At 35.0% G+C, this 17,302-nt stretch overlaps 1 protein-coding gene across 2 annotated transcripts; it reads right to left on the minus strand.

The window, feature by feature from the left end:
- Nucleotides 1-7,162: 7,162 nt before the first annotated feature.
- LOC129360742 (vesicular integral-membrane protein VIP36-like) lies at nucleotides 7,163-15,112 on the minus strand. Of its 2 annotated transcripts, none has more exons than XM_055031128.1 (8): nucleotides 14,895-15,112; nucleotides 13,297-13,403; nucleotides 12,431-12,548; nucleotides 11,406-11,485; nucleotides 10,791-10,952; nucleotides 10,102-10,216; nucleotides 9,813-9,932; nucleotides 7,163-8,880 (listed from the first exon to the last, which is right to left on the minus strand). In XM_055031128.1, the coding sequence occupies exons 1-8, from the start codon at nucleotides 15,028-15,030 to the stop codon at nucleotides 8,720-8,722; spliced, it is 999 nt and encodes a 332-aa protein (XP_054887103.1). In that variant the 5' UTR covers nucleotides 15,031-15,112; the 3' UTR covers nucleotides 7,163-8,719. The 2 variants fall into 2 exon arrangements, with proteins under 2 accessions (XP_054887103.1, XP_054887102.1); XM_055031127.1 differs by lacking the exon at nucleotides 11,406-11,485 and adding an exon at nucleotides 11,538-11,620.
- Between the last annotated feature and the right edge of the window lie 2,190 nt (nucleotides 15,113-17,302).

The following is a 17,302-nucleotide window of genomic DNA, read 5'->3' on the forward strand; positions in this document are numbered from 1 at the left end:
GAATCTGGCTGCCTTGAGATACCAGCTTAAATTGTCTTTGAGACTTCAACCCGTAAATTTTCACATTTGTGTTTCTCAACGACTTTGCATCACAGTTCTTTCAGAGTCCATCTGGTCCAAGTAATAATGTCGTTTTTGGGAATGGTTATGCTCCGAACTGTTCTGGCCAGAATTCAGACCTTAGAAAGAGCAGCTGTAAGTGATTGGGAGATAACAGTCTGTGGTTTCTGCACAGAAAATGTTCTGAATCATTAAGTGCAGTTACAGTTTGAAACTCACAAAACAACCAACAAATTGAATCCTATTTAAAAACAAAAAAAGGTCTCAATTTCAAATAGTTGTATAAAACATGAATGCAATGTTTTGCAATCCCGTTTACATAATGTAAAGCTTTTTCTGTTTAAATTTGTGAAAAAACACCCCTGCTTCCAGCATTTGATGTTTCCTCACCTCCTTGAGGAAACAATATGCATGACTAAATATCATCCATATCATCACTGGATGATTTCAAATCATCCAGTAACTGTAAAGCATTTTCTGATTAACGCATATAACATCTGCAAAACAAGATCTAATTTTATGCCTGAAGGATGTTTGTTGTCTGATGGTAGCATCTGCTCATAAACTCTGATTTTGTTTTATATTTTTTCAAATTCCCTCCAGTTTGTCTTTGAAGACTTTTTTTTTTTGCACTATGTGATATTTGATGCAATACCTTGGTTGTACTTGTGGTGAGAACTCTCTAAAAAAGATATCTCAGTTTCACAGTCTTTTTAAAATTCATTAAATTGTTTCCTTAAGAAAAATCATCAAAGTTTCTTTCATGAATCTAAAAAATATTCTAGAATATAAATGTTTTTAATCAGTCTCATATCATAAAGCAAATGGAGAATTACACCATAATTGTATACATATTTTAAAAGTAGTGAAAATGACTCCTGCTTTATTACAGCATTAAATAACAGAAGTGCTTCAAAGATAGAAGGTATTATTGCTCATCTGATTATTTCAGGAGATCACAAACTGATTTCGATGCAAAGAAATCCATTTGTACCATCAGCATGGCAGCAAACTAAAACTTGTCAAACCATATGTTTATCCATATGGAAATGCTTCAGTGTTTGCCAGGACTGAAAGAGTGGGTGCATATTGTAAATGTCACACAGAGAGAGCAAAACAATTTCAACGCCATATTGTTACCTTGTCCTAAACTGTTCTAGTTAAAGTAAAAATGAAATCACAGTTTAAACACATTACATGAGCATCTTTATCTCTGCGACCTGTTATTTTATCCCTGAACCTTCCACTAGTGTATTTGAGTTTGTCATTCCTGCAGAACAGCAGGATATCAACCACCACTGCCAAGTGCCACCCAGCCAGTATGTCGCAATAATTGTTTCACACTGTAGATTAAAAATTCTGACAAAATAATGGCATAGTGGCAAAATTACAAAAACAAAATACATGTTCCAAAAAAGCAATTTAAATGCAAACTGACTAGAAGTCAAAACTAAATTGAGATAAACGTAATAAAAAAATAGATTTTTCTAATCTGTGCACTATATAAAACAGACCAAACCTTACCCTTTTCCTACCACAAAAATACTGGGAATCAGTGTCGAAAATCCAAGACATACTATCTATAAAAAAAAAAAAAAAAAAAAGAAACTGTACAGGGGTAAATTAGATAGTTTAAACACCAACAAGGATCTCCTGCACTGTTAGCAGACTCTAAAATACATCATTAAGCCTTCAAATGTACGTTTAACAGTTAATGAGCAAGGCAGCAGATCAGCTGCGAGGGAATCCGTCATCACCTGGTGACTTCAGCCTGACAGGATAGTTAGGTGTTGATTGGTCAGTGGCGTCTTGAACCTTTTGGTGCGTTTGTTGTTGTCCAACTTCACCTGTTCATAGCATGTGTCATCCATCAGTCATATGCTGGACTGCTGAGAGCTCCCAGTCAATCGGCTTTTGTTTAAATATGAGGCAGACACCGTGTGAAAAACAAGAGGTCAAGAATCAAGGAGTGACGAGGAAGACAAGATGGTACAGCATGTTGGGAGAGGATGGAGAGTTGGGTGTGAAATTAAAGATGGAAAAGATGAAATATTGTATTTTATTAATTCACTTGTAAGTTTATTTCTAATGCTTTCTCTCACAAAGCGCCTCGTCTTTCCCCAAAGCTCATTCTTAGATCTGCAGTTTTCTGCGCAGCTTCTGGCTTATCAAGGAGTGACGAGGAAGGGCTACCAGAGGGCTTGAAATTGTTGAACCAGAGGGCTTGAAATTGTTGAAGTAGTACTACTGTTATTTTGAGTATAACTTTTGGGTACTATACTCACTCCTGCCCAATATTCTTCAGTCCAACATGCACCAAACCACTCTCTCACACACACATCTCTTCTTCCATCTCTTCCACTGGTTCTCATAAATAAGAGTGATGGAAGAAAAGTTGTTCCGTAGAGTTATGCCGACAGATTTAATGCAGAGCATGACCCCACCTACACTCCTCAGTAGCATCTGTCAGTGTGACTTAATGTAGTGCAGGGACAAACTCGTTTCCTTTCAACTTGTTTATCACCTGCAGTCATGGGTACTGCCCGTGGACCTTAATCAAAGGATTAAGGCAATATTAAATAAATGATTTATAGATAGACGTGTAACTTTTTTAATGGAAAAACAGAGGAAGTGGAGATGGTTGAATGAGCTGCAGGTAATTTGATTGTTGCTCCAACATTGATCTCGTCAAATTTTTTGGAACTGAATTCATCTCCATTTTTTACACTTGTCTAACTCTTTAACCACAAAGAGCTGGTTTAAAAAGATGCAAGGGGACCTGATCTGTGATTATGAAAACATATTTTAGAAAGGAAATTGAAACCGAATTAAAGCAAAAATGGCAGAGGTAGCAGGTGATGTGCATGTAATACCTGTCTCATTCCAAATATGTCTGAATATGTATAATGATCAGTATTGTATATTTCTTATTCACAGATGGGAAACAGATGATGTTTTGTAGAACAAGCCGTGTCTCACCTCACAGAGTTTGCTACCTCATAAATAAAGCGAAACATTCATTTCCTATCCTTATTTCACACCTGTATTATGTGCCATTACTTTCCAAAGAAGATGACATATTTTATTTAGTATTTAAGTATTCTAATCTCACAGTAAGTCATATCTGAAAATAAACCGCAAACCAATGGGCACATCCTCCTAGAGGTTTTGAGCTTATTTACTGTTTTTTTTCTAATGGAATAAACGTATGGTTTTTCTCATCAGATCTTCATTTGCCAAATAGTTTCTCTCATCCTCACTGGAAACAATTTACTGCCTTAGCCTGACATATCTTGAAGCATTCAACCTTCAAACACTTTGATTTATTTTCCCTTATAATAGTTAAACCATTTTTGGAAACTTTTGGAAACAAAACAAACCTCCTTTCTGTCTACATGCCTGGACACCTGAGTTTAACATACAAATATGTTTCCTTAAGGTACATTCACTTCTAGCACAGTCAAACATGTCTACATGCACCACCTGAAACCTTCTCAAATGTTGCAAGAGTTAGACTCATAACCTTGAACTTGGACTATGGCTCCAGTTAATAGCAGTAAATAAAATGTAAATTTCTGCTTGCATCTGTTTGATTTCACGTTGTTTGACTCAAGTACAAGGATCTTCTCTGACTCACCCAGATCAAAAGGCTGAGTACCTTTTCAGGATGTCATTATGTTCTGCAGAGGCCAGTTAAATAACCCACTAATGTGATTCTGGAATGTTGAAATTGGGACAGATTTCATCATTAAAGGACACTGGTGCCTATGGACCAGAGCTTAACATTGTTCTGTAGTTCATGAGAGAAGTGCCAGTACATTACAACATTAGATAACACCAACATTTCACATAAATGATAAAGTTTGTTTTCAACTGATAAAAAAAACAGGAAAACTAGTTTGGATGTCCACAGGCGGAGAGGCACCTTAAAGCCAAGTTATCATGTAATTTCTACATCATTAAATTTCTGCTTCCTCCTTCTTTGTATTGTAGGCACTTAGTGTCCAGCTACACAAATTGCCATATAATGTGCATGACAAGAAATGATGAACCTCATGTCAAAGTCATGTGACTTGTTGCTTCCAAGTCACATGACTTGGTAGTAAAGTCAACTTAGACTGATCATGCAAACCAATATTACCATCCACTCAGTGGTATGTTGGTTCCCTCTATTCTCCCAAAACCGGTCTGACCCATTGAGGCACTGATTTACTAGATCCTGGGATTTGTGCTGTGGCATTTGGAACCAAACTTTTAGCAGTAGATCCTTTAAGTCCTGTAAGCTGTGGGAGGGGTCCTCCACAGATTGATGTTTGTGCAGCAGAACCCATTGATGATTGACTGGATTGAATTTCTGAGAGTTTAGAGGCCAAGTCAACACATGAGATTATTTATCCTCCATCAAACCATTGACAAACAATTATTTGTTTTGGATGGTTTATAGTTATTGTAGTGGCCACACGTACGGATTTAAGTGAGTTTGACAAGTGCCAAGTTGTTTACGACTACATTCCCATTGGAGGATTTTGTTTCTAAGAAAGTCTTAGCATGATTAACAACTTGGCACTTGTGAAACTCACTGAAATGCTTAGACATGCCCCCTTTTTAGAACACAGCTACAGTTATTACAGCTAGAAACAACTGATCAAGCCCCAAATCTGGATGTAGTCATGCAGAGAAGGTAAAGTAGTCCAACTTTACCTTATTTTAATATTTCACTGTAATTTTTTCCTTTATGTTTTTATTATGTAAAAGACTTTGAATTGCCTTGTTGCTATAATGTTAGACAGAAATGAATTTGAAAAGCCTTCGTCTCTGGACTTGTGTCTACAGCAGAAGCCATCAACTCTTATTTTATTGCGACAAGAATAGGATGCAATAAGTTACTCAATCACTCACATATTTATCAAGTCAAAATGTGACATTATGGAGTTTTATAAAATGCCTGTAAAGGTTTAGAAATAATTGATCACACTTTGAGGTGTCCTGTCTTGATGTCCTATAGCTTTTTGAATATCTGGTTTTCTAAGAAACATTCAATAGTCCTTTAGAAAATGTTTGCCGAGAAGACGTTGATCTCTGCTCTCTTCTTCCTTTAAAATTTTATCAAACTGAAGTTTTTAAATCGTCAACAATCGCTTCGTTCAGTCAGAGCTTTGCTCTTTAAGTGGATTCTCACTGAGTTATAAAAGAGTCTATCAACAAAGAAAAGATTTCTGTTCTATCCGCCAAGGACAAAGATGAATGTCCTAAAGAAGAAATGAGCAAGTAGCACCAGTTTGAGTACTGTGTTTATTCCATCAGTCTGCATCTCTGGAGGATTTTGTACAACTTAAGTCAACTGGGAAAAAACTGGAAGAAAGAAAAAGCCTCAGCATTAAGTAAAAAAAATATATTAAATTTACACCTAAAATTGAGTTTAAGAAGTGAGTGAGAAATTGACTAGATCAATTTTAGATTCTTAAAAAATAGCCATAGACAGATATACTAACCTTAAACATGAACATGAAATAATGGCAAAAGCTACAGAATCTCAAGTGAAAGATTTAAAATGTCTGTCTCTATTGCATGTCATTAAAAAATAAAATAAAATTTGTATTTCATACTGTGACTCTTTCCAAACAAATTATTGATATTTATTAAACATACTCTTGGATGGAGTGATTCATGCAATTGGAGAATAACCCTGAGTTCCAGCTATGGATGTAGGATATGTCTTCTCTGTGCTGAGACTAAAATGTCACTGTGGCTCAGGTGGAAAGGTTTAAGCCATCGACCTGAGGCTATATCTTGCCCTGTCAGTCAGGCTTCCAGTCAATCATGGCTTCCAGTTATGAAAGTGGCTATGGACTTCTTAAACTGCAGCCTCCGTCTCTTTCTTTCTCCTATGAACAACAGAACATATTCAGCTGATGAATTGGAAGCTGGATTATTAGTCTACGAGTCTGCACTGAGGTGCTGGGCTACATTGTGAAAATTCAATGAAGTGCCTCAGTATACCATTAAGAGTTGTGAATATAGTATGGGAGAATGAGATTTCCAAACAACCTGAGACCCAGAGGTCAGGATAGGATACATGAGAGGAAAGAGTATTGAATTGAAAAACTACATTTAAAATTAATGTGATGACTTTCTTTACTGCTCTAACAATGTCAAATAAATGCTTCCTAAATGCTTTGAGTTGCTGTCCAATTACCATGCTACACCAGCAAAAGCAGAATTATGAAAATAATCAATAAAATTTATGATGTAGGATATAAAAAGTCAAGCAATAAAAGCAGGAAAAGAGGTTGCAATTGTTAAAAGAAATTACCTTTGACCTACAATATTATTAAAGTTACTGACAGAAAGAGTAGTGTGATTTTTTTTTCAGTCTTGGAAATTATAAAAATTTAACACAACATCTCCATCTGGTGGTTAAAAAGAAAAAAAAAACAACTAACGTTCAGAAATGGAAGGAAATTTAAAGTAAATGTGCATTTTAAAGTTTACATTTAAAGCTATAATTTGTAATTTTAGTTTAATTGATCATGATATGTAAGCATAAAAAAAAATAAACATTGTTATCACAAATCAGTTTTGCAAGGGTTCAAAAAAGACAAAGCTCTAGCAGGGACAGGAAGCAGCACAGTGGGAATGATCTAATATTGGTTTTCAATTATTGGATGAAAATTGTAGTTTGAAATTGCTTTTTAACTTGATTGAATTTGACTCTTATTGTACTGAAAGTGATGCGATGAAAACTTATTTAAAAAATGGATTGGTTTATATGAAGATGGCTCTGAGATGAATAAAGAAAATGTGGCTCTATACAGAAGTACAACTTTCTGACTTACTTACTTTGGATGTTTCAATATTACCAGTTAAATTAGATATATGTACTTAGTTGAAAATTAGCTCACCAATTTTAATCATAAAGACATTTTAAAAACTTTGCTTCCTTGTAAAGCTAACCATGTGTTTCTAGAGAGCAATAGTTAACACAGTTTACTTAACTAGATCCACCATAAAATTTGCCTAAGCTCCCAGGATAGACACGTACAAAAGGAAATCACAATCATCCCAATTAAACTTAGTTATTCAAAATACTTCCAACACAAAATTATTATTATTTTTTTTTTTCAGTTTTATTAATTATTTCTGATGAGTGGAGCCGTTTCAAGTTTCATCACAAACTAAGCTGACACGGAAAGAAAAGTATTTGGAGTCAAAATAAAAGATGCAGACATTATGAGCTTCAACATTCATGAGTGCAACAATAAGTCATCAGTTTAAGCTCTGATACAGTTAGCTGCGATTTCATGATTAACACTGTAGTAATGAATTAACCAAAAGGAATTCAACATCGCCTTCTGGGGACAATCACATAATGAAGAAAATAATAAAAACAATTGGGTTCGATATGAAGCCTCATGAGAGCTTAATTTTATAACAGTTTTAAATCAAACTGTATTTTTTATAACAAAACAATCTAAAACTCAAAATTAACACCTTTCCACTTCTAAAGGTTTTGCAAAATTTCGAATCCAATCCACATACTGATGTCATTTCAAAATAAAATAAAAATCAGAAAATTACAGCCAACACACAGCCATACATTAAATGAACTAAGATAGCTTCTAAGCACACACCCCCTTTTTCATTTTATATCCGTTAGTATAAGTAAACCGCAGCGATGACGAGACGATTGTGTGATTATTATAAATTGACAGCAGCTCAATTTCTCTTTTTCATGTATGAACATCCTGATCAAACACTTTCAAAAAAGATGTTTAATTAACCATCTTTACCTCTTCTTCATAGATTAAACCAAAATTATTGTCAAATACCTTTTTTTAATGTTTCTAGATTAATTTATTTTCTAGCCACTGAGTGAAACATAATTAGAAATAGCTAGATGCTGCTTTACCTATTTTTTCACTATTTTTTTTTGAAACAAAGAAAAATTAGAACTAAGAACTGCGGACTTTAAACAGTATCCACCCTTTGACACTTAAGCGACATTGCATAAAAAAATCCCCTAAAACCCAGAGAGCTACAGTTTGTTCTAACACAGGTCCACATGAAACAAAACGTAAACTCTAAACTTCGAAGAGGAAGCTCCAGAGTTTCTGGTTTTCAGAAAGAGAACGGCAGTAACACAAAAACACTAAAAACAAATTAAAGTTGTTCTTCTCACCTTGATCAGGGTCACAGGTCAAACACTTTTTCTATTTTTATTTTACTGGATTAATTCCTTTTTACATTTTGAAAGAGTAGATTTTGTCTGGTATAGGTTTTCTTTGTAAAAAGAAGTAAAAAACAGTTGGAAGACAAAAATAAATACCTAAATCATGATGTCATTATTAACTTTTGCAGAACAGGTGGCTTAAAAAAGGCAAACAGCCTGATCTTTTACAGACTGAATTCTGTTTGTTTCAACTTTAACCCTGCAATAAACGAACAAGCACAGAAAAATCAGCATTTAGGGTCACTGAAGATGTCACTGCTCGTCCTCCACCTTCATACCATGATTCACTCATAATGCAGTGCTTTAAAAGTTATAAACATTTATACAATCTTCATTAAAAAGTTCACATTGAATACGCTCGTTCTGTCATCTGGGAACAGTTCATTCCACAACAAAGCTCCACCTCTGTGACGGGTTTCCGCTCTCTGCTCAGTAGAACCTCTTGTTTCTCTCCTGTCTCTTCTGGAAAACCACAGCTCCAACCACCGCGCACACAACAATTCCCAGCAGAGCACACAGCAGGAGCAGGAACACCTTCCAACCTGTGAGGGGTGTGCCCCGAAAGTTTCCAGTAGGATCATCAATGTTGTCTGTGGAAAAACAGGAGAAATAATCAATTTCAATGCACTTTCTGATGTCTTATCATTAGTTAAAATTTCCTCTACTTCCATGTTATCACTGGTTTTGCTTTTATTCTCATCCTTTACTCATCGTTTTCATTTTCATGTCAGAAATCTCAAATGATTGCTTTAAATTTTTGTATCATCAGATTAATCCTGTTTTAGTTTTAATTTGTCCACTGGATGGTTTTGGACAAAAGTTTCTTTGCGGCTATCACCAATTTATTCACAAATTTGAGGTGAAATTAAAGAATACGAAAGCAGTTTTTCATAAATAAACCAATACTAAAGGTGTCACAAAACAAACAGTTCTGATACAATATCAATACTAGAAAATCTACTCTTATAATGATCTGTTTACATTCAGTCAGATTGTTTTCTCTTTTAAGCAAAAGTATGAAAAACAAAAAGGCCCTAGTTTTTTTTTTCTTACGTTCAACTATTGAACCAAATTGATTTTTTAAAATTATACACTACACAAAATTGGAAAAAAGACAAAATCATTATTTACTTTCTTTTTTTTTTCTTTTTTTGCAAGTGGGCTGACCTGGAAGTTTTCTCTGCCCTGCACATGCCGTACAAATAAGTAGTTTCACATTGAAGACAGTTTTGAAGCCATTCAGTAATTTGCTATAAATGTCAGAAAACTGTCATCAATAGCAGCATGACTACATTATCTCATTAGTGCAAAACCAAAATGTAGCAGGGAAGTAATCAGGCACTTAGTTCACAATGTAATAAGTGAAGTGTTACTTTACTGTTTTGTTAGACAGAAAAGAATGGATAATAACCTTGATGATGTAACTTGGATTTACTTCAATGAGGAATTAGAAAACCGATGAAAGTACTGATTTCTATTTTGCTAAAAAAATATATATGTTTTGTTTTTTTCTCTGATCTACCTTTGGGGGACTTGAATAGGCTGACGCTGGGCTCAATTTTAGTCCAGTCAACATTTTCCTCTTCAGGGGTGTGGTCCACCATTAGTTGGTAGAGTTTCATAGAGATGACATCATGATTATCTGCAACAAATGAGCATAAACTGTTAATTATACCTTCAATATTTAAATATGCAATTTCAATAAAATATCTCCAAACTAAAACCATGGAAGTACCACAGAATTGCTTTAAAAGGTCAGTTAAATCACTTATTTTCATCTTTGTTGTCAAACATCCCAGTTCTGACCTTACCTGAGAGATCTCCAGTTGCTGCTGATGCACCGAAGAAATATCCAGTAGGAAGACGAACACCTCCGATGTCAATGCACTCTTTCCACTCATTCTTGTCGTCCACGTCAACCATCACCTGCAGACAGACAGAAACATAACATTAAATCATTTAGGTATATATATATATAAAAATGACGTGGTTCAGTGATTTCCCTCATGATGCAATAAGTAAAGATTTTACACTTTGAAACCCAAAGAGCTCAAAATGAAAAACTGCTGTGGACTTGTCCTTATGTAAGAAAAGTAAGGATCAACTTGGGCATTAAACTTGCATTAGCATGGGAGCCTTATATAAGTACAAGGCTGCTTTCATGTGTTTGAAGAAATCACTGCAAGAGAACTATTCTGGAAAAACCCAAAATCAATTCCCTGTATGAAACCATTTCTTGAGTTGAAGGAATAAAAAGGAAAACTATATAAAAATGGCCTGGTGAAAATAAAGTTGTAATTCTCTAGTATTAGTTTTAAACATGTTGTTTTGTAGCTATGGGAGCTTGTAAACTTTTACATTTTAGATGTGTCTTTGCTTTTGCATGACTGTATCAAATATTTAATATATTAGAAATTGGCTGTGTGCCGAGGAGGCATCCAATGATTTGATGCAGAAAACCAAGAGAAAAAAAAAGGAACCGTAAGGTTTCCCTGTTTACCGTCAGTCTTCCTCTGGAATAGCGGATAGCGAGGTACGTGTCAAAGTCTCTGTTTCTAATGTCAGCTGAGCAGCCTCCCAGCTCCGATGAGCGGCCATCTTTACCGTGATCATAACTCACTGTGCCGTTGTTTACCATGGCCGAGATGTAAGGGAAGGAGCGCTGGTGATTGGACAAATCATTGGATAAAAAAAATACAATATTAAAGAGTGCTACAATCAAATTAATAATGAAAATGAGACGCAAATGAATGCAAAATAAATTGTGCAAATGGAACAACTTAAGAGTTCAAGCACTCCTTTACTTATATGCAGCACTGAAAACTGATTTCTGCATGCAAAACTAAGCTTATGGTTCCAGATCTAATTTTGTACCAGCCATAACAAAAAGCTGGTACAAAGCAACTGCAGTTTTTAACTGAATTATCTTATTACAAAGGACTTTTTTCTTTTTTTTAGATTGTATTACATTTTCTTTAAGTGACATACATAATGAACTTCTCGTGAGTTTTAGATGCTGACATGCTCCACATTCTGACACCATGCTGTTTTACAAAAAAGAAAGCAAACTCAGCACTGAAACGAGACTAAGAGCATGCCGACAGGAACCACTCACATCCGTTGAATCATCATTAGAGTAAGTATCTATAAAAACAGCCAGCCCGTGGAAGTGAGCATTGTTGGAAAAGACAGGCCCTGCAAAGAAACAAGCGGATCAATCCACAGGATCCACACTCTCCACACTTACATCCATTCCATGGAGGTCATTGCGGAAGGTATCCAAAAAAATAGCCAGGCCATGAAACTGATCTTGGTTTCCAAACACAGCGCCTAGGATGGAGGCAGAGATGATGCAAGACATGAGCAGACAACGACACACACTGTGTAAACAGCGAATATGAGAAGAAACTGAGACAATGGAAACAAACATCAGGATACTGTATGATGGAGTCACAATGGCAGCGAGGATCGTTCAATGCGATGGAAAATGATTGGATTTAGATTTTTACATCTAATTATGTATAATTTATAATCAAGTCTGCATTTTATCATAATTGCAATTCTTTAATGTTTCTTTTCTACCATCAAAATCTCAATGACTTTTTAACAAACTTAAACCACAGGCACCAGACCTCCTGCAGGGATAAGCAGGTATAGACGGACGGACGGACGGATGGATGAATTGTCCCTGCTTTGCTGTGCCTGATAATCTATCCTGCTTTTAAAATTTTAAAAAGCTATTTATTGATATAGCACATTTCAGCAACAAGGCAGCTCAAAGTGCTTCGAATAACAAAAAAAAAAACATAAAAAGAAAGGCATAAGTTATTGATGAAACTATGTAGTCAAATGCATCATATACATGCATTTTTTTAAATGACAAAAGTATTACTAAAATAAGAGTCCTACCAGACTTTCCTCTTCAAAACTATATTGGGGAAAATGTTTGATTTCTAAAATGTTTAAAATCAAAAATATGTTTAAACTTTGTAGAACAAAATCAGTTATTTTGTGATATGTTTCTGTATTCTAAATCCAAACATGATTGCAACAAAAACAAAGACCAAATAAAAAAGCTCAGCCATAAATTTCTTCCACAAAAAACCTCGGCTGAAAAGGGAAATGACATTAAAAATGTACCTGGATGCAGTCTGTCCTTCGTGTACCAGATAGCGATGCCATCGCCGTGGAGATTCTTCTTTCCTGATCCGTGAACTTTAAACTGCACATGCATCTCCCAGTCCTTCAAATAACAAGGCTGCAAGGAATTTGCATAAACACTGAAGTGAGAACAAAAACTCAGATTTGACTGTTCAATGATAATAAAACTGCTTTTAACAAGTTCCTTTTAAATATTAATGATAGGCCTTCTAAGATTAACCCTAAACTACATCATGCTATGCAGACACTGTCCCTGAGTATTCAAAATACCAATATTTATTACCTCAAATTGTTATGCATGAACAATACATTGTCTATGCCTTTCAAAAGTGAATCTTTTTTAGATAATTTGCAAATTCATGATGCATTTTAAAATAATCTGTGATTAGTGAAGATTAAATATAAAATATTCTGTTAGAGTCTGAAATATAAACCCACCTCCTTAGTCTTTAAAATTATGAATGTAAAAGCAGCTCCAGTCAAAACACAATTTTAGCTGCCAATATGTATTAATATTACTGGCTTCTCTTAAGTTTTGAGGAATGTGATCTGAACATATATGTTTGACAGTGTAAAAATGCAACATAAGCATTTTCAATTTGAATTGATTGATTATTTGAATCTATCGGTGATTTAATACAACTATGAGACTTGTGATTTCTTAAGTTTTAGTACTTTAAATCTTTCAATCAACATAATCAAAATCAACAAGAGTCCACTTGTTGCTCTACTTGGTTTGGTAGTTTAACTCTGGATTTTGGTTTTTGTGACTCCTCTTCATCAAAGTGTAAAACAAATCTTGCAAGTATTTCATTTCAGAGAGCATACATCATAATTTTCCTCACCACAGTATTCCATATGGATCCCTGTTTACTCCGCTCATCTGGAGTAAGACGGACATATGAGCTCGTCACCAGAGTGCTTCCCCAGAAATCCCACTGATTGCCAACACCTTCAGAAGAAACATGTGAGAACCGAAAAGAAATCAGCAACCCCTGAACGTGCAGTCTACAGCAATATCATCTTTTGAGCAAAAAACCAGAGCTTTTAAATGAGCAAATGTGCTTTTTAACCTGCAAGACTGTCATGGCATTATAAGCTGAACACCAGTTGCTTCCACAGCAGGTTAATTTGAAGTTTTGATAACATTTCTGGATTGTAAAAACCTAAAATTACTCATTTTTTGCTCATGGAGAAGTTCAACTTCTACATTATTGGCTTGAATTTATCTCATATCTGATTGTTATATTTGTTCAGGTGAGTTTCTAAGATTAAAATATTTGTCTTAATGATTATTAATGCCCAGAAGAGTTTATGAAAACAAAAAGATGAACAAAAGAACACTGTCCATGACCTCCTTTCACTCTCAATGTACTCTTACCATTGTCTAAACAGATATAATACAGCTGTAAATCCACAAAGGTACAACAGTTGCATACCAACAAACCAGGCTGAAGTCCAGTTGTTTTAAGTTTATTAGAAGTAATTAAAGTTCTGAAAATATAAGGCATTAATGCAAAATAAAATTATCTACGGTAGTTACTTTTGTTTTCATTTAACTTGGATAAAGCCTTTGTATGGCTATATAGAAAATTAACACTTCAGCAATAATATATTTTCCTCAGAACAAATACAATTTGTTTGAGAAAAACATTAAAAGACAGATGTAAAATTAAATATACAAATACAGGCCATAATATATTAGGATTTGTGTGTTATCCTATAACAGCAATTAGTTGTGTCCATAAAACAAATATACTGTGTTTAACCTGCGTTAAACCATAAATTTCTTCCACAAAATTTATGGTTATGTTTACATAGCCTGACAAATACGCAGACTAGATCCGTGTAGGATGGTGGTTTCACCAGGCAGGAAACAATGCCAGGCAGTTATAAAGCTGCTCTTCAAGATCAGCAACCTCATTTTTAGGCTCCTGTTTCAAGTATAAACCAAAAATCTGCCATATTCAGGAGCAAACAAATAGATCTTCACTTGGTGTGACAATAAATGTCTCCTAAATCTGCTCAGCACGTTAAAGCAAAAACAGTATTAGAGTAATAAAATGCAAACATATGAAAAATACAACATAAGGTGATATGCAACATTTATTTCAAAACTTTTTAGTTTGCTAAAAACATTTAACCTAAAGAAGCCTTTTGAATGAGAGTTGGAAACATACATGGTAACTTCAAAGTTCAAACTCAGACTGCAGAGAATACTTGTTTGGTCAACAGCAAACACGAGTTCGTGTTGTGTTCAGCCATCTCGTGTTGTTGACGTTGCTACGTCTTTATCCACTACTTTATTATCTAACACATTCGATATAATATGTTAAAACTGCCAGAACAAACTCCATCTGAGCAGGTGAGTCCACTGGAAACCTTCTGAGACGCGGTGGAAGAAGGAAACAGTCCGACCATCCGCTTGGCTAGCTCCTCTTACCTTGGTAAGGCTTCGTCAGAGAGTGCTCCCTCTTCAGATGCTCCGCGTTTCCGTCCGTTATATCACAACCCACCAGGCAGCACTCCACCAGCAAGGAAATAAATATTGACCTTAGAAATGGGTTAAATCCGCTCATTTTGTCAAACCCCCCTCAGGTGGAAGCTCTCACAACAACTTCGATATCCCCAAGTCCTTTCGCTTTTCTCTTCCGACGAGAAACAAGAACAGCTCCTCGTTTATGAACCACGCCTCAGCTCCAAGCGATCATGTTTTCAGTTGCTAAGCCCTAAATTAAAATAGCTGTAAACATACATTTTGAAATGACTAAAACTAATCACGTTTGTACCATGATTTTACTTAAATAATTACAGAAAATAGTTCAGTTTCAGTTGTTTCTGTACGGAAACTTTAAAAGTCACTGTGTGCGTTTAAGAGCCAATCAGAAAGAAGCACATCGCAAATTCGGCCAATCGGAGAAAACATGTTTTTCACAATTTTCCCACGAGAGGGAGACACAGGATAAAAAAAAAACAGGAGCCGCTCAAGAATAGATTCAGTTTTGCCAGGCGCTTTGGTGTATTTCGCACATCAGCCTTTACATCTGCACAACAACGAGACCATTTCTCAATCAGTTACAAACTACAAGACCTACAAAGTCTGTCACTTGCTCAAAATAGATAATTATTAATCAATTCCAGAAAATCAAGCATGCCAATAATACTGTCAGTGTCTGCAAAGCAAAAGTCCTATACCATCATGTTCGTGAACATGTTCCATTGCAAAAAGTCTGATTTTGGTTGTGCTTCCTAAAAATGTTCAAAAGATAGTGTATTTGTACAACCATTTGAAATCTATACATAAGTTATGGATGACTGTATTGATGGCTGGATGGATGCTGTTTGCTACTCTGATGTTCAAAGGGTTGTGCAAATGCAAAGTACAACAAATATGTAAGAAAACCCCTTAGGGTAAAGCTGTGAACAGCTGTAAACAACATTGCAATACTGTGAACTATTCTTGAACATCCAAAAAGAAATGTTGCACAGTATAAGCAACAATGTTTCACACTTTATCCGTGAAAAAAGTGAGATTTACCTGAGAGGAATGGTTCAGTTTGTAAAACGTATTTTAGGAAAGAATGCTAAAGAAATGTACAGAATTAGCTTGACAGATTTTGTCAAGCTATTCAACATTTTTGGCACAATCAACAAAATGAGGACTTAAAATTTTGTAGGGCAAGACCTTTCAGATTTTGAAAGTAGAAGCAAAGAACAATGTCCAAAAGTAGAGAATTTTATGAAAATAATTTATGGATGTCCAAAAGCACTTGAATCTTTTTTTTTTTAGAATGAATAAGAAACTGCTTCTGTGATGTGCACAAAAGATGTGGAGGTTAAAGTAACAGCTGTGAGAACATATTGTTCAACTGTTCAACCAAAATAAATAAAAAAAACATTTAAAAAAAGCAGAAAGGTATTAACTAAGAAAATGTAAAACAATTCAACATGCGGCAAGGCTATTTAACTTGACTACAGACATTTTAAACATGAAACATCAGATTAAGACATTGTTGAAATGTCAACAATGTCAATAATGTATTTACACAACATTTAAAAAATTTTATATAACAAATGACACAGTGATATGCTTAAAAAATACCACCACTAATTTCTCAAATAATTCTTTGCCAAGTTTTAATTGACATTGTTTAAATTATTTTGTTTGCTCTAGTGTTCATACTTTATCTTATCTAAATGAGAGTTTTTTGTTGTTTTTATTATTAGTTTTACTGGGTGACTGGCATCATACTTTTGGTTCCTGGTTTGGTTCCAGACAGAGAAATAGCAAAACACATAATGAAAAGAATCACCAGCTAAAGCAAATTAAATAATACATTACTTTTCTATTTAATCGAGATTGTGCTTCCTAAACACCATAACCCTATGATTATCACAATTACAATCTCAGGTAAGAAAACAAACATGTCAATCTTTGATTGCAACAAATAAATAAACACATGCATACATAAGATTTGGAGAGTCCCGGTAAAAGGCAAAACAACACATAAATCCTGATGACGCAAATAGTAGAAAGTTGGTTGAGACTAAGGTCAATTGATTGAGCAGGCCGACCTTAAATTTTCTCTATCTAGCTCTGCCTCTGACTGAACCATAAATGTCACTGAAGTTCCACCGTCAGCTCTGCGTCACAAGGCTGAAGGGAAATTGAACATTTAACAGCACAGTATCCTGATTTTATTGGACAGAACACTTTAGGAAATCAGATGAATGATGTGAAGTTCACCAACAGGTTTCTTTGAAAGATACAACTTAATTCTGGTGTAAAAACACTCTTTCCCCATCAGTATCTTGGTGCTATGCAACATGAGTCAAAGAGTAGCAAAGGAG

Source organism: Poeciliopsis prolifica, unplaced genomic scaffold, assembly GCF_027474105.1.
Source record: "Poeciliopsis prolifica strain line A6 unplaced genomic scaffold, Auburn_PproV2 SCAFFOLD006, whole genome shotgun sequence".
Classification (NCBI taxonomy): domain Eukaryota; kingdom Metazoa; phylum Chordata; class Actinopteri; order Cyprinodontiformes; family Poeciliidae; genus Poeciliopsis; species Poeciliopsis prolifica.

Coding starts and splice junctions, on each gene's coding strand:
- LOC129360742 (XM_055031127.1), bottom strand. CDS start 15,030: ATGAGCGGATTTAACCCATTTCTAAGGTCAATATTTATTTCCTTGCTG. Junction 12,549..13,296: donor GATCCATATGGAATACTGTG/GTGAGGAAAATT, acceptor AATTCCTTGCAG/CCTTGTTATTTGAAGGACTG. Junction 9,933..10,101: donor AGCAACTGGAGATCTCTCAG/GTAAGGTCAGAA, acceptor CATTTGTTGCAG/ATAATCATGATGTCATCTCT.